Source organism: Macrotis lagotis, chromosome 4 (assembly GCF_037893015.1).
Source record: "Macrotis lagotis isolate mMagLag1 chromosome 4, bilby.v1.9.chrom.fasta, whole genome shotgun sequence".
Classification (NCBI taxonomy): domain Eukaryota; kingdom Metazoa; phylum Chordata; class Mammalia; order Peramelemorphia; family Peramelidae; genus Macrotis; species Macrotis lagotis.
The window spans coordinates 74,118,609-74,143,481 of record NC_133661.1 but is presented as its reverse complement, the minus strand read 5'-3'; the positions used below and the strand labels follow the sequence as shown (position 1 = coordinate 74,143,481).

General features: G+C 34.2%; 1 protein-coding gene across 1 annotated transcript in view; it reads left to right on the top strand.

Moving 5' to 3' along the window:
- PARG (poly(ADP-ribose) glycohydrolase) overlaps window positions 1-24,873 on the top strand; it is a 118,870-nt gene that overhangs the window by 76,527 nt on the left and 17,470 nt on the right. The window contains exons 13-15 of the mRNA XM_074233141.1: window positions 5,110-5,257; window positions 15,146-15,224; window positions 16,754-16,862. Of these exons, the coding sequence (XP_074089242.1) occupies window positions 5,110-5,257; window positions 15,146-15,224; window positions 16,754-16,862 (336 nt within the window). The remainder of the gene's footprint in view (window positions 1-5,109; window positions 5,258-15,145; window positions 15,225-16,753; window positions 16,863-24,873) is intronic.

The following is a 24,873-nucleotide window of genomic DNA, read 5'->3' as shown; positions in this document are numbered from 1 at the left end:
CTCCCCTCCCCTCCCCTCTCCTCTCCCCTCCCCTCCTCTCCTCTCCTCTCCCCTCCTCTCCTCTCCTCTCCCCTCCCCTCCCCTCCCCTCCCCTCCCCTCCCCTCCTGTCTTTTTTTTTCTGGCAAGGCAATGGGGTTAAGTGACTTGCCCAAGGCCATACAGCTAGGTAATTATTAAATATTTCAGGTTGGCTTTGAACTCAGATACTCCTGACTCCAGGGCAGGTGCTCTATCCACTGAGTCACCTAGCTTCCCCAGATGGTCCATTTCCTCAAGGAGCTTGCATGATATCAAAGGCTGCATTCTCCATGTTCCCAGATAAGATCTAAAAATATATACAAATGAAATCCAGAGTGATTGGGAAAGATGGACCAACAGTGGGGGAGTCAAGAAAGACATCTTGCCTGGAGCAAAGGATTATAATTGGTGGAGCTGAGTTTCTGTCAAGTGGTAAGGTTGGAAGCCAGATTTCATTAAGTTGGGGAGTGAGTAGAAGGTGGGAGTGAATGCAATAAGCAGAGGTAGCTGAAAGGAAGAAGCTATAATACGATTGCTTTTGAAAGGGTAGATATTTTAAGGATAAGGGAGATCTGGAGACATTTAAAGGCAACAGGGGAGAAACCAATGGATATAGAGGGTAATGAAATAGGTGACAATTGGATCCACAATTAAATTCCAAGCTTGGGGCACAGCAAGGAGATAGAATGGAGTGTTGGGAAGCAGCTAGGAGGCCAGTGTGATAGGCGCATAGAATGGGGGGGATGGGTAGCATTCATATGTGAGCACCTTTGGAAAGGTAAGCTGAAGCCAGATCGCGAAGAACTTTTAGGGTTGTGTAGAGGAGCTTTTTGTTCAATCCTAAAAGTTGTGAGGAGCCATCAAATCTTGAGTAGGAGAGTAACATGATTAGATCTGTGCTTTGGAATATCCATCTGTAACTGGGTAGAGATTGGCATTAGAGAAGGGAAAAACTGAGAACCTGAGGAGAGAAGTGATAAGGAATTGAGTGGGGAATGGTTGTGACAGGAGCAAGAGGAAGGGGAATGATATGAGAGATACTTACCAGTTAGGCTGAACCAGGTGAGGTGATGAATTGCATATGGAGAAGGGGGTTAGCGAGACAAGAGTTGAGGATCACAGGATCATAGATGTAGAACTGGAAGCGACCTTAGACTCTCAAGTTCAACTCTTTCACTTTACAGATGAGAAAACGGACACAGAGTGATCAAGTGATTTGACACAGGTCTGAGATGGGATTTGAACCTAGATCTTTCGGACTTGTCTTGTGTTCTCCATGACAATCCACTGCATTGTGTTGCCTCTTAGTTAATTTAGGATTTACAAATCTTGAGTGAGTGGAAGATTGATAGTGCCCCTAAACAGAAAAATTAGGAAGAAAAAATTAATTGAGGTTGATAATAGTGAATTCAGTTATTTTTTAATTTGTTTTTGTTTTTTGAGTTTGAGATACTTTTGGGATATGCAGGTAAAATATGCAGTAGGTAGTTGGGAGTGTAGAACTGGAGCTTAGGAGGAGGACTAGTTTTATTGATTTTTAGGCTACTGCAAAGAGCTGACAATTGGATCCACAGGAACTGATAAGATTTCCAAGATTGTCTAAGAGGAGAACCCAGGATGGAGCCCTAAAGAGCCATCTCACATCAGGTGTGGAACATGGATCATGAGCTTGTAAAGGAGACTGAGAAGAATTTTTCTGACAGATTGAAAGAGAACCACAACAAAACAGAGTCATGAAATCCCAGGGAAGAGAATTTAGAGGAGAGAATGGTCAGTAATGTTAAATGCTTCAGACAAGTCAAGAAGGATGCAGACAAAGAAAGGATCATTTAATGTAGCAGTAAAGAGAATAATGGTTATTTTAGAGCAGTTTCTGTGAAGTGGTGAGGTTGGAAGCTAGATTTCATTAAGTTGGGGAGTGAGTGGAAGGTGAGAGTGAATGCAGTAAGTATAAATAGCTGATACTCTGAAAGGAAGTTGTTGTATGATCGCTTTTGAAGGACTAGGGAAAGTATTTTAAGGATGGGGAGATCTGGACATTTAAAGGCAACAGGAAAGGAACCAATGGATATAGAGAGGATGAAAATTAAAGAGGGTATGATTAAAGTATATATTCTTAGGATGAGATCAAAGTCATAAGTAGAGAAGTTGGCACTGGCAAGGGCTAGGGCTCCCTCATCTGAGACTGGAACAAAGAAGACGAGGAGGAGGATACTGGGGTGCTTAGAACTGTGACTTCTAGGAGAAGACAAGCTTCAGTTTTCTTCAGTAAAGCTGAGATGATGTCTTCTGCTGAAAGGGTAATATAGGTGTCATGAAGAGCTAAGTTTGAAATAAATGCTGTGAGAAGCAAAAGCAAGTCATTTGGGGAGGGAAGAAGCATTAATGGGTAATGGTGAAGATGGAGGTGAGGTTGGATAGCATTACTGTGTAGTGGACTTGGGCAGCAGAGAGCAGCAACTTCCTCTATCTATGGTTAATACAGCATGAGAGAAGTGACAACCTTGATAAAGGGAAAGTCCAGAAGGAGTTTGGAAAGGAATGAGTTGCTGTAGGGCAGTGAGGCAAGAGATTCAAAAGTTGGAGATGTTCAATTAGAGGGTCAAGATTCTGATAAATAGATCAGAACAGATCTTTGTGTATGACCTGGAGAGGTCCTGATCTGAGTGGTAATAAAGAGATGAAAGAAAAGAATTAGATTATATTCATGATATGAGGTTCCTTTGGTAGGCATGCCACTTGAAATAAATGAAGCAACTGCAAACTAGCACCCCAGGTATGCTGACCTTTTATTGCAATACAATTCAAAGAGGAATTATTTAACATTTGGGGGTTGGGATTTTTCCATTTTCCTTGGAATTTATTAAAGATGAATGAGTCTTTGGAGCTCATGTGTGACCCTGAGATGAAATGAAGGTAGATTAAAAGATTGGCCTAATTGCTTCTACTACAGCTCTCCTTACCACATTGGAGGAAAACAGTGGTGCAAATCTTGTATATTGTATAAATTTCATTTAGTTGAATGACAATAACAGCAAACTCTCTTAGCACAATTGTCACTCCTTTCTGTTTCTTAAGTTGTAATTAGCCATCTGAAAAGTGACAAGAGTGACTTGGAAAATAGTTCACTTAACCATATGGAAGTATTCATATTGTTTTCTTGTGCTGTACATATTTTTGAATTAGAGGAGTCTCAAATTTATTAAAATAGCTTTTATAAGTAGTTGAAAGTATCTTAAAAATTATTTCAAGAAAAAAATCGGACCTCTTGTGTTGAGTGTGGTGATTTCTATGCAAAATTGGATTGTCTTTTTATTCAAAAAAAGATCTGTGCATATCATAAATTTTTTTCATCAATTTGTACCAAAATATATTCAACTGGTTGCAAACTTCTTTTTCTGACAGTCCTGTACCTTATTCTATTTAAAGCAAAATTTAATCCCCACCAGATAATCATTGTCATAGACTATTAACCATGTAGAGAAAAGCTGGCATCTTATACATCTTATAATTGAACCATAAACATTTGTTGATTGTTACAAATTTATATTTAAGAGGAGATTCAATAAATGCAAAATACTTATCTTCCTTTCAGCATTGACTTGATATAAAGCATTAGAGGAAAAATTCTAATATGAATCCATGAATTGTGTGTGTGTGTGTGTGTGTGTGTGTGTATGTGTGTGTTAGGAAATTAGAATGTCTAATTTCAAGAGTTTAGGATGTGGTTATTTTTCAGTATTCCCTTTTCTAATGCTCCCTTTAGCGTAGAAGGCTGTGGTTTTACCATTCCTCAGTTGCCCCATTGGTTTGTTCCTTCACAACCTTTTTTCTACTGAAAATAGATTTGTAGTTATTTTTTAAAAACCTTAAAATTCTAATTTTATTTTAAATTGCTCATTAGAATAGAAAAAGCAAAAATAAATTATACCTTATATCTGAAGTTAGGTTGAAATGATGATGAAGATAATAATGATGATGGCAGCAATGATGATGATGATGATAATACCTTCCTCCTAGGGTTGTTGGGAGGATAAAATGAGATACTTATATAGCCCTTTGTGAACTTTAAAGCACTGTATAAATACCAGCTATTATTATCATATGGATACTATTAACAACTAGGATTTTTTTATTTAATTTGAAATAGGACATAATTCAAGCTTGTTTATGGTTTTTGAGCATTATTCCCATAAAAGAGTCATGAACTACCTTTTTTTTTTAGGGTTTTTTTTTTTGCAAGGCAAATGGAGTTAAGTGGCTTGCCCAAGGCCACACAGCTAGGTAATTATTAAGTGTCTGAGACTGGATTTGAACCCAGGTACTGCTTACTCCAGAGCTGGTGCTTTATCTGTTGTGCCACCTAGCCGCCCCTAGCCATGAACTACCTTAAAAAATAATGCATTTGGTTTTTGTTTTGACAATAAATGACTTCTTGGTTCTTTCTAGGTCGGAGGTAGTTAAGGGTTTGTAATATTCATTCAAACCTTGGTATCTTAAGTTAACTTTAAGCAAGGCAAAAATTCTTATAAGATTTTTGTACAGAATGAAGAACAGTCACTAAGTTAAAAGTGCTGTAAGACAATGAGACATTTGATTGCTGTGTTTGATACAAAAAGCTATAATTTGTGAAAATCATGTAAAATACATACATATATATATATGAATATTGAGGAAAATATGGAGATAAAATTACAAATACCTATATTTACTTCCTACAGAAATAAAATTTTGCAATTAAAATACCACTCTGTATAGTGTTCCTGGTGCCCAAATAGAGACTTATAATAGAGCCTGTATTACAGACAAATTTTAACTTAGTTTTCTGCTCTATAATGATTAGGTATCCTGAAAACTGAACAAGTAAGTTAGCTAATCACAGTGAAAAAGAATATTCTTATTTAAATCTTCAGAAAAACCTTCCTCATTTGTTACTTTTTGCAATATTTCCTCCATGGTTAAGTTTATGGTTTGAAAATTTTTTATTTTTTAGGGAGGATGAGGATTGGTCCTTAGAAGCAGTTTGTTTTATTGATGTGAATTTTGAGGCCTTTAAATGCATATAAAACTAGCTGCATTATTCCTAATAGGTGGATTTTGCTAATCGATTTGTTGGAGGGGGTGTAACCAGTGCAGGGCTGGTACAGGAAGAAATCAGATTTTTAATCAACCCTGAATTGATTGTATCACGACTCATCACAGAGGTGCTGGATCACAATGAATGTCTTATCATCACAGGTTAGTGCTCATACACATACTCTGCAAAGTCTTTATGTTATGTTTTTCCGTTTTCATGAAGACCTGTTACAAACAATAGAGATAAAAGTCAAGGTTGTAACTGCTCTCTGACATTGACATGAGGCTTATCTATCCTTTATTCATAGCCTCAGACTTTTGAACTCTGAAAATTGTTATGATCTTTACTTCAGAGTTTGAATAAATTATTTCAGTTAACTGTTTTCTGAACTTTTCCATATATGTGGTATAACATAGTTTACATTTGTGGATTTTGGATTTGAGAATTAGTAATAAGCTATTTATAAATTGTCTGATGCACTTGTAAGAAATGGGTAACATATTTAGAGGTTTGACAGTCCAGTCTGTGAATGTTAATTTTGTAACTAATCCAAAGTGATATTAAAAGATGATGTGTAAAAATTATAACATTTAAAAAAAATTCAAACAATTTTATATGGTATATCAAGAGACACAAGTAATAGGTCAGTTATATTTTTGGTTTTTTTCCTCTCATTGCCAAACTCAGGTATTTATCTTTTCTTAAAGAAAAAAAGCATAATAATATAGTTTGTATTTGTTTAATTATGGAGTCTAAAACATTTTGCTAGGTTTATGTTTTTAGGTCAGAGGTTAAAAATGATCTAATACTGTGATTTGTAATAATTTATTATCCATTTAAACCCCTTTTCAAAGGAGATGGTCAATATATCATAGAATTGGGGGGGGAGTGAATTATCAGCTAAAAAGTGAGCAACTGCTAGCTGACAAGACCTATAAGTCATTTATTAGAGTTCCCTAAGAGACATCTAACTATCCACCCTAGCTATTTTAAGCCTTTTACTGAAGAATATTGTAAAAAAACAGTCTTCAAGTAAAAAGCCATAATCAGTCATCATTAGTTGATACTTTTATTTTCTACAAAAGCAGTTTTCCAATTTCTTCTGGAATCCATCCCATTTTATCAGATTAGATTTAGCAATTGTCTGAGGGAAAAAATATTGTTACTTCCATTAAACACAACAGAGACAGCCCATTCCCTGGAGAATTTCAGTGAGCATGAATGGAGCTGTTTCCAAAGATGAAACAAGGACTATAGCAAAGCCAATCCTGTACTCTTTAGAGGACTGGCTTTGGACATTTTATATTGACAGTTGGTTCTCCCAAAATCATATTGTACCTTAGATCATGTGTTAACCCTCAGGGGAGTTAGTTTGTCCTTCTCTAAATTTTTTCTTTTTTTGTCACCTAAAAATCACCTGTTGTCCAAAGGATTTTGCCCTTAGGTACCCCAAATCATTTTGATAACCACAGCAAAATAATTTCTTAAATGATTTCTTCCTGTGAAATCTTTTTAGTAGATCACTATTGTACCCTATAGCATGGAAAGCAAAGAGAAATGAAGTGATTTTCCTAAGACTGGACAGAAATGTCAGTGGGGCCAACTTCAGGGTATTCTGTTCTTAGAAATTGCATTGTTTTTCCTGGACCTCTTTCTTCTCTAGTGATTATTTCTACTTTGGTAAGGTCTTGTCTTGTAACAGATAATGTCTTGAAATAGCTTTATCAAAGTTTTTTGTTTGGGATTAAAGAGGTGAGGAGGATGAAAGTTTACTTAGGTTTAATAAACTTTGTCATCCACTTCTTATCCATATTTGGGCTGCCCACTAGGCTTAGTGGCCATTTTCTTGGAATAATATGGACATCTATCTTTCTGTAAATTGTAAAGAAGGAGGAAAGTGTGAAGGAAGAGAAAATTAGAAAATCAAGAAGTTGATGTTTATTCATTGAATGACTAAATACTTTAAATTTCTAGTACATTCTGTTACAAGAAATGTAAAGATCTGCCTACCTGAAACCTTTAGCGAGTAGAAAACTTTTTTGTGTCAATTATTTTTAAAAAGAAGTAGGGTATATTAATCTTTTCATTTCATGGATGTTTGCGTTATTATGGCCTTTCATTATTCAGGGATTTTAATTGTAGACCAAAGTTTTTCAGGTTTTAATTACTGTGGAAGTTGAATCTATCTTTTTAAGAATCTATGATTTTTGTTCTTGTCACTCACTTGAAGCCCCTTTTACCCCTTAGATAGTTTTTGTGAATGGCTATAGCTGAAAAGTTCATTACCTTGCAGCCAGCCTTTTGTTGATGTCTCTCTAAAAGTGGCTTGAATGCTTAGGCTTATAGTACATCTTCAGATCCCTAGTTTTGTAGGACTATCAGAGCCTGCAAACTGTTAAAATATAGCATTACCTCCAGGCCATAACTGAGGCATTAGAAGAAAAGATTTCTGTAGAGGAACAAAAGGGTATATTTGCACATTAATGAGTTTGTTAGCAAAATGTTAACTATTTATGTGCAGACATATAGCTTAAATTTTTCTTTATCATTTCATTTGACATAGGTATGTAACAAAAATCTTAGAATGACAGAGAGTATCTTCCAGTAATAATTTTGTCAAGGGTAAGAAATAATTAAAAATTTTCCCACATTTTGAAGATGAGTTGAACTTGACCACCCTTCTTTATACTGAAAGTGCTATCTGGGGAGTATTATGTTTTACTTGTGGATTTAACAAACGAGGAGTAAAGTTTGTAGAACTGCTAACATGCTTAGCTTCTGAGATGTTGGCATTGTTAGCTAAGGACATGCCAGGGTGACTTTTTTATGCAGCACATTTTTTTAAATCCACTTTACTTTATTATAGTGCCGCCTAATTAATATCTGTGATGTGATGTTCCCTTAATGGAAATGGCCATTTCATCATCTGTATTTGATCCCTGGCTTTCTGCCACCTCGCTGCTTAGGGGAGTTTTAGCCATGTGCCATAATCTATCTGCCTGATCAATTACATTCCTTCAATGATGTATCTTGACTCAATGGGCTAATGGCTGTGACTATGCTGCTTGAATTTGTGGAAGAGTCTGAGAAATTGGAAATAAATTAAATTTGACATGGTTGTGGAGCATCTGGTTAGCATCAGGCTTTTTAATGAATATGAAACAGGTCATGCAAACAGGCACGTGCTTTCATCCAGATAATATTATCCTTTTACAAAGAGGTGAGGTGAATGTTCAGAGATACTAAGGATTTTTTTTTTATAGTGTCTGTATGTTTCTCTTTTTTTTGCTGTGTTTTCTTCTCAGGATACTTACGAGAAATAAGGGTTAAGAAAACACTGATTTAGGAATTATTATTTGCTGTGTTTTCTTCTCAGGATAGTTATGAGAAATAAGGGTTAAGAAAACATTGATTTAGGGAAAATGGGTAAAACTTAACATTTTTCTGTGATGAGGAGTAGGGGGAGCAATAGGTACGGATCACTTAAGGGACTGATTGCAGGCTGGTACCTTAGACTGCCCCAGAAAGCACAAAATTCCATACTATTTCAATAAAACTGCCAGAGAAACTGCCTGAATATAGAAGTACTTACTGCTTTTCTGAATGTCATTAATATTATTACTTCTACACACATTCTTTTTATTAAATTAATAACAAAAGGGTTTTTCTTTCTCTTCTTCCTCCCTTTTCTTTTCTCCCTCCTTCTCTCTTCCTTTTCTTTTCACTTTCTCCTCCCCTTTCTCTCTCAGAACCCCACACTTACATACAAAAATATGATGATTTTAATAATAATCAAAGTGGAACTTTGTTCATTTGAAAATATTTCACTTTGTTGTTCCATGAACATTTGTATAATGTTTCTTTTATATCAGCTTATTTCCAAAATATTGGCAATGTCAAATAGCCAATTGATCTAAGTCAAAACTAAGTAGTCAAATAGCCAGTTGATTAAGTCAGAACAAACCAAAAGTTTTGAGGCCCAAATCCCTCAATTTTCTTATGATTTTGGGGCAGTATTTTCTAACCTTATCTTAAAATCCTGATTTAAAATCAAGAGAACAATCTTTATTACCAACATGAATTTCATCATTATTCTCAACTCTTAAAAATTAGTAGTTTTCACATAAAATATTTTATCAAAGAAGGAAGTGTATTTTTGGATTTTTTTGCATTTCTTAGTACATTATTTTTTCTTCTGATTTTATTTAAAAGTTCTATTCTCTGTCATAATAGGAAATGAGAATACTTATTCCTTAAAGTTTAAGAATTCCTGTGCACTCCATGGAAATAAATTACTCATGGTATATAATTCCTTATTTCTAAGATTCATAGGGGAAAAAAAGCTTGTTTTGTTAGCTGCAATGTTTCTTCCTTATTTAAGCAAGCCTTAGAGAAAACAGAGTGAGCAAGGTCATTCAAACCTCTTTCTTGCCTTGGCTTTGACTCACACATTTTTAGCCTACTTTACTAAACATCAATTAATTTGAATTTTAAGCACCTTCAGAGCATCTAGTATGCAGTGGACAATATACATAATTTAAAGGTGCTTAATTTAGGGAGTTAAAGAATTTAATTTATTTAGAAAAAATTAATGTGTTCATATTTTGATTTCTCACATCACTGGGAAATAAATCTAACATTGTTTCCCTCAATAAGAAAAAAATGAAATTAGATCCTAACATGAGACAACAGAAACAATCATTTGTAGTGCTTTAGATTTACACCATATTTTTAATATTTAAGAATTTGGCAAGTATCAATTTTCACTGAAATTCTGACTAGAAAGTGTTTTCCATTGCAGGCAACAGTATTGATTTAAAATATGGAACAATGTCCCAGAATTTTTTTCACCTTTGGTTCCTGATTCTTAATTGGACAATGAAATTTATTTTTCAGAACCACATAAAGACAAATACCTTCTGCTGCTTAAACTTTTTACTAATAAATTTGGAGAAATTGGAAGCACAGAAGAGTGCAGAGTGAATTTTATTTTAAATAATGCTGTTAATTCAGAAAAAAAATCTTAAAAATCTTACATCTTCTTTTCTCCATGGTACAGTTCCTTTAACTCTTTTTGACTCTTAAGTCTCTTCTAATGTATCTCTTTTTTTTCCAATCCAACAAGCATTTATTTTGAGTTTTACAATTTTCCCCCACATTCTTGCTTCTCCCCCCCCCCCACTCCTCACAGAATGAAGTCTGTTAGTCTTTGCATTGTTTCCATGGTATGAGAGAGAAATCTTATCCTTAAGGAAGAAAAATAAAGTGTAAGAGATAGCAAAATTATATAAGAAGATAATGGGTTTTTTCCCTAAATTAAAGGTAATATTGGTCTTTGTTTAAGCTCCACAATTCTTTCTCTGGATACAGATGGTATTCTCCATTGCAGACAGCCCAAAATTGTACCTGATTGTTGCACTGATGGAATGAGCAAGTCCATCAAGGTTGATCATCACTCCCATGTTGCTGTGAGGGTATACAATGTTCTTCTGGTTCTGCTCATCTCCCTCAGCATCAGTTCATGCAAATCCTTCCATGCTTCCCTAAATAACCATCTCTCCTGGTTTCAAATAGAACAATAGTGTTCCATGACATGCATATACCATAGTTTGTTAAGCCATTTCCACTAGTAGAGTTTTGCATTCTATGTCTTCCTGTAGCTCTTTCAACTTCTCTTAAGATTTTGGATGCTATACCATTGGATGTGTAAATTTAGTATTGAAATTACTTTATTGTCTATGGTACCTTTTAGGACAATTTAGAGTCCTTCCTTATCTCTTTTAATGGCATCTATTTTTGCAGCTGCTTTGTCTGAGATAAGGATTGCTCCCCCCTGCTTTTTTCACTTCAGCTGAAGCAAAATATATTTTGCTCCAACCTTTTACTTTTATTCTGTTTCTCTCTGATTCAAATAAGTTTCTTGTAAGAAGCATATTGTAGAATTCTGGTTTTTAATCTTCTCTGCTATTTGCTTATTTGCTATTTGCACATTCAAAGTTATAATTACTAACTATAATTATATATTATATAATATATAATAATTAACTATAATTCCTAACTCTTTATTGTCCTCCATGTTATCTTCCCTGTTTGTATTTTTCCCCTTTTTTCCTTTTATCCATATTCCCCAGTATTTTGTTTCTGAATACTGACATCTTCACTGTGTTTGCCCTCCTATATCAACCCCCTCCTTTCTTTCCCCCTTTCCCCTTGCTCCTTCCCTTCCTTCTGTTAGTTCCCCTTTTTCTCCCCTTCCCATTCCTCCCCTCCCCTCTCCTTTTAATACTTGAAAGGTAAGATAAGTTTCTTAACTTAACTGGATGTAAGTTAACTTTAAGCCAAGTCTGATGAGATAAAGATTCAGGAGGTTCTCACTTCCTCCTTTCTTCCTCTCTATTACAATAGGTCTTTTGTACCTCTTTTTTTTTTAATTTTAATTTTTTAGGTTTTTGCAAGGCTGCAAGGCAATAGGGTTAAGTGACTTGTTTGAGGCCATACAGCTAAGTAATTATTAAATGTCTGAAGCCAGATTTGAACTTAGATACTCCTGACTCCAGGGCCGGTGCTCTATCCACTGCGCCACATAGTCACCTCTGTACCTCTTTGATGTAATGAGATTAACCCCATTCATTCTCCTGCATCCTGCCATCTCCTTACTGTCCCCCCTTTAAAGGAGGTATTGTTTTTAAATCATTCTGAGTTACAGAAAAGCTGTGAGTGTCCATCACTTCTGGCTAAGTATATTCTCTCTAATAGAGTTACAATTCTTGAGAGTTATTAGAGTCTTTCTCTAAGGTAGGGATTTAGCTTGTTTGTTTCATCTTACCAGATAACAGTTTTTTTTCCTCGTTAACTTTTTTTTTAACCTTTTCATGTGTTTCTTGAGCCTCCTGTTTGATGTTCAAATTTTTTATTTAGCTCTGGTCTTTTCATCAGGAAATGTTGGAAGTCTCCCAGTTCATTAAATGTCCATATTTTCCCCTCCACAGAAGGCTTGGCTTTGCCAGATAGTAGATTCTTGGCTGCATTCCAAGCCCCCTTACTCTTCAGAATATCTCATTCCAAGCCCTTCAATCCCTATGTTGATGCAGTCAGGTCCTTCGTAATCCTTACTGTGACTCCTTGGTATTTAAATTGTTTCTTATTGGCCACTTGCAGGATTTTTTCTTTTATCTGATAGTTCTGGAATTGTGCCACAACATTTCTTGGTGTTTTCATTTTAGGATCTCTTTCTGGAGGGAATCGATGTATTCTTTCAGTAACTGTTTTGCCCTCTGGTTCCATGATATCAGGGCAGTTTTCCATTACTAAATCCTGTAATATTAAGTCCAGGCTTTTTTCTCTTCAACGTTTTCAGGAAGTCCTGTAATTCTCAGGTTGTCCCTTTCTGGATCCGTTCTCAAGGTCATTGATTTTGCTGATGAGGTATTTTATATTTTCTTCTATTTTTTCAATCTTTTTGTTTTGTTAAACAGAATCTTGTTGTCTCATGAAGTCATTAGTTTCCACAGATTCTATTCTTTTTTTTTTAGTGAAAAATTTTCTTCATTTACCTTTTGCAACTCCTTTTCCAATCAGTCAATTCTATTTCTGAAGGAGTTTTCCATTTGCCCAATTGATGATTTGAGAGAATTATTTTCTTTTTGCATTTGCCCAATTGAGGATTTGAGAGAATTATTTTCTTTTTTGTATTTGTCTAATTGTATTTTCTAATGTTTTGTTTTCTTGTTGCAAAATGTTAATTTTCTCTTCGGTTTCTTTTACCAATTTTTCCAATTGATTTTTTTAAACTCCTTCCTGATTTCTTCAAGGAAGTGTTTCTGGGCTGGAGATCAATTCATATTCTCCTCAGAAGTGCTAGATCTTTCTGGGTTAAAATCAGGTTCTTGTAAGTATTTCTCAATTGGGTCTACTTTTTCACTGGTTTTTCTTCATTTTTCTAGGATCTTGTGTTGGCTGGCTCTCAGAAGTTTGCTTTTGAAGATCCTAGAGGCTTTGTTCACTTGGCTTAGTAATTCCAATGGCCAGCCAGTAGTGGACAATGGTTGCTTTCTCTGGAGTGATTGGAGCCCTCTCCCATTCCTGGAGGGAGGGAGGAGGGGCAGCAGGGTCTGAGTTGACCTTGAACAATGGGCTGGAAGCCAATCTCCCTTTCAGCTGAGTGGACTCCTTAGTCCACACCTGTGCTTGAGGGGAATGGGGGGGGGGTTGAGGTGGCTACTGTTTGTTACTGGAAGAATGCTCCAAAAGTATGGAGTTCGGGTCCCCCATGGAGCTGAAAGATTTCCAGGCTGCAGACCTCCCCTCCCCCTGGTCAAAGACTCCCAGCTAAAGTTGTAAACTTGATTCTCAACCTGCCTCTCACCAAAATCTCTAAGGATAACATCTCTTACCAAAGTCTCTGAGGCTAACATTGGTGTTCCCCCACCACCACCCCATTGCTGTCCCTGCACTGATCCTCTGGTCTCCTCTCCCAGTTCACCCATGGTCCCCTGAGACTGACCTTATTGTAGGTGTTCTTCTCCTAGCTTCTTTTTCTGTTTTGTTGATTGAGTTTCTGTTAAGAGGTTTCTTTCATGTTATTTTTGAGGGGACACAGGGTGCTCTTAATGCAGTGCCTGTCTTCTCTCCACCATCTTGGCTGGAAGTCCAGGTCTTTTTTTTTTTTTGATCAGGAGCATGAGGATTTGTCATGCTCTCTTTGCATGACCTAAAATACAAGTTCTCTATGAAGCAGTGTTCTTTACTGACTGAGAACTCTGAGATAACAAGTTCAGATTTGGTTCTGTGACCTTGATTATTACAGCAACCATTCTATTAACTTACCCTTAGTTACCCTATATTTTGAAAGGCATATCAATGAATTCTAATCAAACAAATGTTGAGTTAACCTGGTCTTTATCTTGGAACCAGTGATTATTAACATGTCAGAATTATCTTTTTTAGTTCTTTCTTTTTTAATTTGTTCCTTTTTTTGGTTCCTGTTGAATAAAATGATTATTACGTCTTTAAAAAATGTCTTCACCATAAATATTTCTTCTTATTGCACCTTGATTCTCCAAATGAAAAGGGACCTCTTTCAGCTTTTTAGGTTCATGTGAGCAATAATTTAATAAAAGTATCCTGGCATGTGGGAGATTTACTCTTTTTTAACTGGTATGTATGTGGGCATAAGATCAAGCCAGTTGGGCTCAAATATCTTTACCCTTCTTAATTGTTGCCTTTATTTCTTTTCTATTTTAAAAAAGAAATATAAAGCATAGGAAAATACTTTGTCAAAATGACTCTCTTGCTTTGAGTTTTCAGTTTTTCTCAGGTGTTGACTATAGTACATTCTAATTTTTATCCTGAAAATTTTAGTGATTTTTTGTCTTCCCCAGAGGCACTATGACAAGCAATATAATTTTTTTTTTTTTGTTAAATAGAAATATATTTGTGGCTCCATCTCCAATCCAAGTTAGTTATTTATCAATATATTATTGTAGGGAGGTTTAGGATAGTTCTAATTCAGTGAATGTTAATTTGTACTCTCATGTGTTTTTCCAATCCTCTTTCCTCATGTGTTGAATTCTTAGCCTTTCAAAAGCTTCTTAAAGTACTTTGCCTACTGATAAGACAACTCCCAGAATCAATTATTTAGCTTTTCTTAGCAAAGTACGTATTTGTATAAAATTTCTTATTTTTCAAGTCTACAGGTTTACAATTAGTAGAGTAGCAGAAATATACCTACTTAAAAGAATGTCTTGAAATTTTTTCTCAAAAGGAAGGAGTTGAAAGACAGTGAGTTTTTATCTTAGTTGAATAGTAATGTAATTTGTACCCTTTATATAAGTCATATAAGCAGAAATGTTTTGGTGTTTTTGTTTTTTTCTTTATATTTGTCTTTAAGGGTAAAGAGGAGTGTCTATAAAAAGGGGTTTTCTCTTAAAATTTGCTTTTACTAAAAATATTCAGGAAGAAGGAAGTTTAGTAACCAAATTTCCTTAAGAATAGGAAGAGCAGGTGTTAGAAAATCATGTGGAAGTATAATAACAAATTAATCATTTCAGGTACTGAACAGTACAGTGAATACATAGGCTATGCAGAAACATACCGTTGGGCCCGAAGCCATGATGATAAAAGTGAAATGTAAGTTTTACTCTACATTTCTTGCTCTGTGTGTGGTTGTATTGTTGATGGAATATGAAGGAAATAAATATGAAACTTTTCCTATGGCATTCCCAGCCTCTTAGGCTGCTTTAATTGTATATCCAAATGTTTTAATCTTTCATATTTCAGCTTGGATATAAAAACATAATGTCTCATCCTCCAATGAAGGAAAGGAAAAACTGAAAAGATAATAAATTAAACAAAGATCTTGAGTAATTCTTATTATTCTTATTGGAACAGAAGAAATATAAATATCTGAGTATAATTAAATACCTGTCCTGTCACTCTCAGATTCCTAAAACTGTTGAAGAGATGTTCTTTAAAATCAAGTTGCTTTGCCAGCTTGTTAAACATCATAACTCTCTTGTGAAACTATTTCTCAGTTCATATTTCTATATGGAGAATACTGAGAATTATTTGCCCCAGATCACATACCATTTGATAATCAAGTCCCAGTGGACTTGTTTTTATTCATTCTCTCTCAAAATCAGTGTTGAAAAATTGGATACTTTATGCCATTTTATTGGAGTTAGATTTTATGTATAATTGATGGAATTGCCTGCATCATTTTTTTTATTTGTGAAAGAAATATCAGTGTGGTAGCATTGATAATTAAATCAAATATTGCCCAGGTGAGCCTTGGACTTATTCATGATATAGTGTCTTGAGTTGGGTCCTTGTATATACATTTGTACCACCTCAATTTTATTATATGTAGTTTTATAAAATTGTATTATCATTTACATAATTACATTGTGATGTAATTACAAACCAAGGAACTTACATCCAGTATGAGAAATAGAGTCATAGGGCTTGAAACTAGAAAGGATCTTAGATGCCATTTAATCCCATTTGCTTTACACAGCTAGGTAGTAAGATCCCAAAGGATTATGTGATTTGCCTGTGGTCATATATTTGCAATAGACCTGAAAGGGATTTAAACCCTGTTCTTCTGATTCCAAATTCAGCTCCTTTGTCATGGCTAAATATATATCTAATGTATATGATATGTAAAATATATATCTATTAGATTGTAACAATAATTTCTTAACTAGTTCCTTCTTGTCTTGATATGTACAATATTGGTATCTGTATTGCTACCATCTGTTTAGAAAATTGTTTTTTATTATCAATATGGTAAATAAATGCATGAGATAAAATATACTGAATCATTTGGATTTATATAATACTTGTATTCTTAGAGTAATCTTCTTTGCAATAGGTGGTAATATTACAAATCCAGTAACTGAAAGGCTACTACAAAGAACCCTAAGAATTAACTTAGTATAAGAGAAGAGTTAATAATGACCGAGTCTTTACTGACCAATGGTCAAGTTTGTTTTACTTTATTCTGCTTGTCTGTTACCAGGGTTTTAATTTTTTAAAGGGGGAGTTGTGAGAGGGAGAAAAAATAATTGCTTGTACATTTGAAGAAAAATCCTGTCTCCGTCCTGTGCAGCCTAAATCATGATGTGTGTTGTCTCTGTTTCTTTTTCTCCTCACTCTAGGGATGACTGGCAGAGGCGCTGCACGGAGATTGTGGCTATTGATGCGCTTCATTTCAGACGCTACCTCGATCAGTTTGTGCCTGAGAAAATCAAGCGGGAGCTGAACAAGGCCAGTAACCTTATTTCTTAAATCACCAGGGAGGCGCCATCTACTTAGTGCTCTTTTATTAATGCTGCAGTTAATGCTTTCCGGGAATTCTTGCAATGTCAACAAGCCTGCCAACAGACCTCCTGATTTAATGGTGGTGTCAGCTTGTACAGAAGTACAGAATGTACTTTCCATTTTGTAATTGTGTGATTAAAATTGGAACTTGCCAGATAGGCTTTTGCTTGGTATTATGCCCATGTCTGTGTGTATATATGTGGAAAGTCAGGCAGTTTTTAATTCACATTGAAATAAATTAATCTGCCCCTGAATGGTTATTCCAAACCTTCTTTGACATTTTCTCTAAAATGTGTATTTTTAAAAGGAAAAATAAAGCCAGTATTATTGTATGATAGATTAGATAGGTTATTTAATGTTTCTATAAGTTGGCATTTTAGTAAACATGATGTTTTACTACAACTTATCCTGCCCCTATAGTCATTTTTTTGTTGTTGACATAAGCATGAAATGTATCAGAAATTTTCACACTTTTTTTTTTTTTTTTTCAGATTTTTGTAAGGCAAATGGGGTTAAGTGGCTTGCCCAAGGCCACACAGCTAGGTAATTATTAAGTGTCTGAGGCTGGATTTGAACCCAGATACTCCTGATTCCAGAGCCGGTGCTCTATCCACTGCGCCACCTAGCCACCCATTTTCACACTTTTCATTGTAAACTAAGATACCAAGTACCACCCGATTTCTGATATTACCAAGCACCTGTTCTCTTTTTCTCTGTATTGTACTGGCTTCTTAGAGATAAGTTTGTTTGGTACCCACAGTTTGACCCAATTTTACAAGCTATTTTTTTTCTTCTTAGTAGATAAATATTGTTACATAAAATGAATAAGATACCAAGACATGAAGCTTTATTTAGCTTGGCTACTAATATGATTAGTTTCTCCAGGCCAACTTTTGTGACTATGACCAGGCTAATCTATTTCTCTGAAAGGATGTCACAAATTCATCTTGGAGGATATATTCAAGAGAAGATATATCAACATCCTCTCCTCTCTGGCTTTTATCTCAAGAACATTTTATCTGAGCTTGTACTGAGTAGACACTGGCTCCAATAACATTAGCTGCCAAATTGATTTTTAAAAAATCAAGAAGACTTTTAATCCATTTACAATGTTGAAGGGATTTGGAGATATTGGCTAGATTATCCACATTAATCTAGAACTTAGTCCTGAGTCTATACTATATATATATAAAACTCCTTTTATTCTAAACTACAAAACTTCCATACCTATTAAAGTTTTACTTTCTTTTTAATGTTTAGAATTTTCAAAAGGACTAACTCTCAAAACATCCTTCTGTCCAAAAATATTGAAAATGAATATGCATACTTGTTTTTGTTTTCAAAGTTAAAAGGCTAGATAGCTTTCACTCCTGCAAAAATTCCTCACTGAAAATAGTACAACATAGGTTAAATTCTATAATTTTTTTATATAGCATCATATATTTCCTGGTTCTCTTCCTTTTAAACCTGAGCCTGTTAGACAGATGTCAGTCTTAACATGTAAGAAATTCCTGAGAATTAATCATGTGAATCTTTTCTTTACTTTTTATTGTCCAAATAATTCTATCTTTGAACAGTATAAAGTATCCACTTATTATGTTTCTAGAATTTGCTTAATAGATGCTAATACAGCCATCAGCCAGAAATATCAGTGTAATCATGAATTCAGCATAATAACCATGGACCATAAATATAATTTTAATTATATAGTGGGAAGAATTCTTTTTAGTTTAAGACAGTCTTTGTCTTGAGCAGCTTCTAAGTAACAATTTGTAGTCAGTCCAGAAGTACAGATAAGGGACACATATTTTAAATTATAACTAAGCACTGTTTATTAAATGCTCAGATTTGAAAGGCACATAATCATAAAGACTAGTTTTTTTGTGGAAAAGGTGCACTTGGAGGGAAAGTATTTTAAAGGGAAAATAGATATAAAATTGGTATAACTATGATTACATCTTTAAAATATTCCTGAATCTTCTTTGTTTATGGGTATAAAATAAATTTTATTTATCTAGACTAGTTTATGAATTTTGGACTTGTGACACACTTGCTAAAGAAAATTTAACTGTATTCTTGACCCATTGGTTATATTTTCATATACTTAAGTAAATCTGTACTCTCTCTGAGATAACTACTCCTTCTACTGCTGCGCATTCCAAGTTTCTCATACTCTTACATTTTTGTCCATGTCTTCCCAAAAATCTCCATAGAAGATCTATTTATATTTAGCAGCTGGAATCCTCCTTTTGGTCTCTTAACATTTTGTGAATGAAGCACACAGGTTATATACTCTTCTTCACTCTTGTTACCCTTCTAACTTAAATCCTTTTTCAATTATACATTTCCTTGTTAATGTCTTTGACAGACAAATCATCACTGATAATAAATTGCAGACCAGATACACGCATTTCCATTTCTATTTGGAATCACAGTCTTTGAATAGCAACCAGGCATGTGTTGATGTTAAAAAGATGTTTTTGTGTGTATTCGGGAGCAGTTTGGAATCTTTGAAAGAATTACACAGGTTTTTTTTTTTTTACACTTTCCATTATTTATTTATTTATTTTGAGGTTTATGCCCCCCCATCTTATTTCCCCTCCCCAACCCCCACAGAAAGCAATTTACAGTTTTTTGAATATGAGGAATTGTGTTCTTATGAGGAAAAGAAATACCATTTTAAGTCTTTTTTTTTTTTTTTTGCACAAATGCTATAGATCTTACCAACCCCAATTTAACCTAAAATTTTTTTACCAAAGGAGCATTCCTTTGCATTTTATCACTGATGGTAAAAAAAAAAAGAGGCAGTGAACTTATTTATTAAATTTCAGTGACAGATTAACTAGAAAACCAAACCATATACCTTTGTGCTTCTTGGATTAGCCCAAAGTAGTCTGTCATCTATAAAAACTGCATTTCTTTAAAATTAAGATAGGTGGATGAATTTTCTATTGCTCATTGATAGTATCCAGGAGGTTTATATGATCCAGCTGAGCACATATGAAGACAATTCTGAATTGAATAGATTTCACATATCATTAAATTATGCAAATATAACTTTAAAGGAGAAATCTGTACTCAATCATTTCAGAGATGACTTTTGTACAATTTTAGTTCTTTTAAACAGAAGAAAATTAACTTAATATGAATGGGAGAGCTGCATTTATGATAGACTGGTTTAAAATCAGTTTTTACAAAATCATAATATGAGTTGTGGGACTCTGGGTATCTTTTTGCTATTCTCAATTACTCAGTGAGAAATAATTGAAAGGTAAATGTGGTGAAGTGCTTTGTTATTTCCTAACAGAGTCGTATTTCTATCCAGGTTTCTTCTGTCCTATTGGAACCACATTTTGATTTGCTAGTTGAAAGGGGGAATATCGCTTTTTGTTGAACTAAAACCTTTAAATAGTACTTAATACTGTCATTGGTCGGTGGTATAGAAATCTAAGAGTATTGTGATTAGAATGATATATAACTATACCATGCAAAACTGTAAACTGCTGTCTCTATGAAGAATGAACCAGTCAGTGGTTCATTGAGCTTAACAAATGTTCACTTGTGATCATCCCCATAACCTTCTGTCAATTAGCTCATGTAGAGGGGACCATCCACTTGATCACCATAAGAATCCCCCATCATTTTCTGTTATTTGTGGAGTTGGTAGATTTAGCCAGTATACAACATGGAAAGAAATTGGTATTGAGACAGTATTTGAACACAAACAGTTCAAAACTGGCTGCTGGTTCTTCTAAAGAACCTAAAGTTTAATCCCTGATAATGGTCTTCAATATTTTTGTCTCTTTCGTTTTCAGAAGTATTAGGTCAAGACATCAGTTATAGAAATTTTTTATTCCCAAATACAGTCAATTTTAAAAAAAAACCTTGTAATTTTTATTTCAAGATTGCATAGTGTACAGAGAGCTGGTCACCAGGTTCAAATCTTACCTCCAACAAATTTTGATCATATGACCCTTGACCAGTCATTTAACCTCTCAGGAGTCTAGGCTAAACATATGACCCACAAGCTACTGTTACACTATTGAGTACAACCTGATACCAATGAAAACATGAAATTGTGAAATAGTTAAATAAATATTTAACATTAATAAATATTAAAAAATAAAAATACGATGAAGCAAAGATAATTATTGATATGTTGTTTTTTTGAGTCAGTGTACTGCCACAGGGATCCTTCTGTATGTTTTAAGTGATCCCTTTCTATTTGTGTTTGACACCACTGTTCAAGGAAATTCTGTGACAGTAAATTGCAGAAAAGATGGCTAACCAGCTTTGCTAGAGTAGTCTCCTTATCTAAGTGTCCTGTACCAAAAATTCAAAAGATGTTAAAACCTGAAGAAATTAGTGTTAATACTAATGTTAATTAGCATATATTGTAATTAGATAGTTAATATTATTTGTTAATTTAAATTCAACAAGGAAATTGTATTAGGTAATACTAAAAAGGAAATCAAATGTTACTACTGTTTATGGCATTAATGCAATTGTTACCAAAAATTTAGAAGATTTTTTTTAAGAAAATTTTTTTTATCTAAAGATAACTATATAAGCTCCTGAAGTGGTTGGAAAGACCAAAACTTTTGCTAAAGTATGGACTTTGAAGGCTAAATCTGACATAAAATATATTCTTCCACATGTCTTCTGTGGAGCATAATCCTGGAGTCTGTACAGTTTAATACCTCAGTTTTTTTAGCTTTTTTTATACCTTACGTTCTGTTCTCCATGTTCACTTTCTTTTTCTCTTTCCTTTTGTAACTTTTCTTTTTTTCCTGTCTCTTTTTATCTTATTTCTACTTCAGATTTGAACTTGACTTTATATGTTGCTTTCTTTTCCTTTTCTGTGTCACTTTTCCTCTTCCTACCTTTGTTTTTTTGCTTTTTTTTAGGACTTGTGACCCCCTGTTTGGTCAGCTCAAGTAAATGCTCTGTGGATATCTAAAGTCCCCTGACTCTGCTCCCTGATCTACTGGATAGTGCCTTATCCTCATGCTTTCCTCATGCTATCAAAATTCAATTCTCTAGTGTAACTCAAGTAGATGTTAAATGATAACTAAAAAGGCATTCACTATTCTGGTTAAGAAAGGTTAGGTTAACTATCTTTGGGTATTGACTTACTAGCTTGAATAAATAATTGACTTAAGTCATACCACTCAGTTTAATCCCCCCTTTGTGGACAAGTGAGAAGGAAAGTATGTGATCCTGACCCTAGGAGGGCTTTCCCTATTAGCTTCCTTCTTTGCTATACATAGAAGTTAGTCACAGCTCTGTTTGCTGTTTCTTTTCTGGAGACTGTTTAGTCTTCATTTTTCACTGAGGAGAAGTGATTATTGTTACAGAGAAAAGATACTTATCTTCCCTAAGCTTAGTGTGATTGGGGATCTCCATGTGCATATTGACCTGGTTTGGATTACTTCAGCCAGTGATTCCAAGAATGTTTCAGCCATCAATGCTGGGGAAAAGAGTTATGGGACCCCATGAGCTATAAGTCTAAAGGTTTTTTCTCAATTCATTGAGACAGATTTTATTTGACTATAAAAGTTTTGTTACAAATAGTCAATTTACATGATCTGCATGCCTGATGACTGATTAATGTGAAATACAGTAAGGATTCCATATACAGCTGAATCATGCCTGATTCATTTTGGAATTTTTACTTGCTTATAACTCTAAATTCTGTTTATTAGTTCAGTCTTTGTAGATTGTTACAACTTAAATATTTTCAGTAATAGTTTGGTGTTGTGACTTTAATAAATTTAATTATGCCTAAATAATTAAAGTTTTATACACTCTCAATTTTTTGGGAGAGGTTTTAGGGTTTTTTTTTTTTTGGCAAGGCAGTGGTGTTAAATGACTTGTCCAAGGTCACACAGCTAGGTAATAAGTGTCTGAGGCCAGATTTGATATATACGTTCTTCATTTTTATGCTTGGTTTCACACAATCGTTTTTAAACACAGGTCCAGTAAGATATTTAGACGGTTTAGAGAACCCATTTAAGATAGGGAAAGACTTAAAAAGGCTAAACATTTTTAAAAACACTCATCAAATATATATATATATATATATATATGAAAAGAAAATTGAAAAGAGTGAAGACTGAGTGTCTTATCTGTGACTTGACAGAAAACTGCTTATTGCTTTGTGGGAAAAGTTTGCTGTTCATCCTTTTGGCATAATGGCAGGGGTTGTTATTTCTCAGCAACCTGTTTAACATTGAGCTTTCTGATATTTGTTATCTGAGAGAGATTTTCTGAATCCCCATACATCTGATGGAGCAGGTAATTTGTGGACTCTTGTGTAAGCTCTGTACTGCAAGCATTGAATAATGGTGTCACACCAAATTATAATTAATATCTGCCAAAATTTATAGCCCAGAAGGGGGTAGAAAGAACAGTTTTATTAATCCACTCCAGACAATGTGTTAAATAAATTTTTATACCTTTGCAAAAACTTCACTGAATGATTTACTACTTTTCTATATGTGGATTTTGTAGAAGCATCTTTCTTTATCCTTGATTTTTCCTTGTGAACATTTGTCACAGATCATTTTCCTTCCTTCATTTACTGTTGTACAGAAGCCTATATTTTAGACTTTATTTGGCTTTGGAGAGAACCTAGAGCAGATTTCCTTGACTATAACATTAAGCCTTTCAATATTGTCTGATGGTATTAGAAAGTACTTATGCCAGGAGGCAGAAAATTCAACTATTCTGAGAATAAAGATGTAGAAATTGAAAATTCTGAGGCCTAACAGATAACTCCACTGTACTCTGCTAATATAATACTGTTAATGCTTAGCAAGCATTTACAGTTTATATTATTCTTTCCTAATGTTATTACATTAACATTGATATATAACATCAGAAGGTACCTTAAAAGGTAATTCCATTTCAATAATACTGTCCATGTTAATATACCTCATGGAAAATTATCAATCTTCTCTCTCAGAACAATGCCAGATTCAGGGAGCTCCAGGGGAATTGAATCCAGGATGTAGCAATTATTTAACCTCAATATTTAACCTATAAAATGGGAGTAATAATTATACCATCTAACTTGCTAGGCTATTGTGAGGAAAGCTCTTTGTAAAACTAAAAGCACTATTTGAATGCAAGTTATTATTGTTGTTAATCAGAATTTTTTAATAAACCACTCAGAGTGTATATTTCTCTTTTTTAATAGAATTTTATTTTTTCCTCATTACATGTAAAAACAATTTTTATTATTTATTTTTACAAGATGTTTGGTTCCAAGTTTTTTCTCTCTTCTTCCTCCTCTCCCCACCTCTGAAAATGGTAGGCAGTTTGATATAGGTTATAAATGTGTTATCATTAACACATATTTCCATGTTAATCACAGTTGCAAAAGAACCACCAGATAAAAAGGAAAAATTTAAGAAAGAGAATAAAGTAAAAAAAGATATACTTTAATCTGCATTGAGTCCATCAGTTCTTTATCTAAACATAGTTAACATTTTGCTTTGTGAGTCCTTTTTACCTTTCTTTAATCATCGTGTGGCTGAGATGAACTGAATCATTCGTAAATGATCATTACATATTGTTTCGGATCCTGTATACAGTGTTTTCTGATTCTGCTCATTTCACTTCACATCAGTTCCTACAGGTCTTTCCAGGTTTTTCTGATATCTGCCTGTTCATTATTTCTTATTGCCCAATAGTACTTCATTACATTCATATCTTGTTCAACCATTCCTCAATTGATGGACATCCTATCAATTTCCAATATTTTGCCACCACAAGAAGAGCTGCTATAAATATTTTTGCACATGTGGGTTCTTTTCCCTTTTTAATGGTCTCTTTGGGATATAGATCCAATAGTGATATTGCTGAATCAAAGGGTATGCACTGTTTGGTTGCCATTTGAGCATAGTTTCAAATTGTTCTTACAGATTGGTTGGATCAGTTCACAACTCTACTA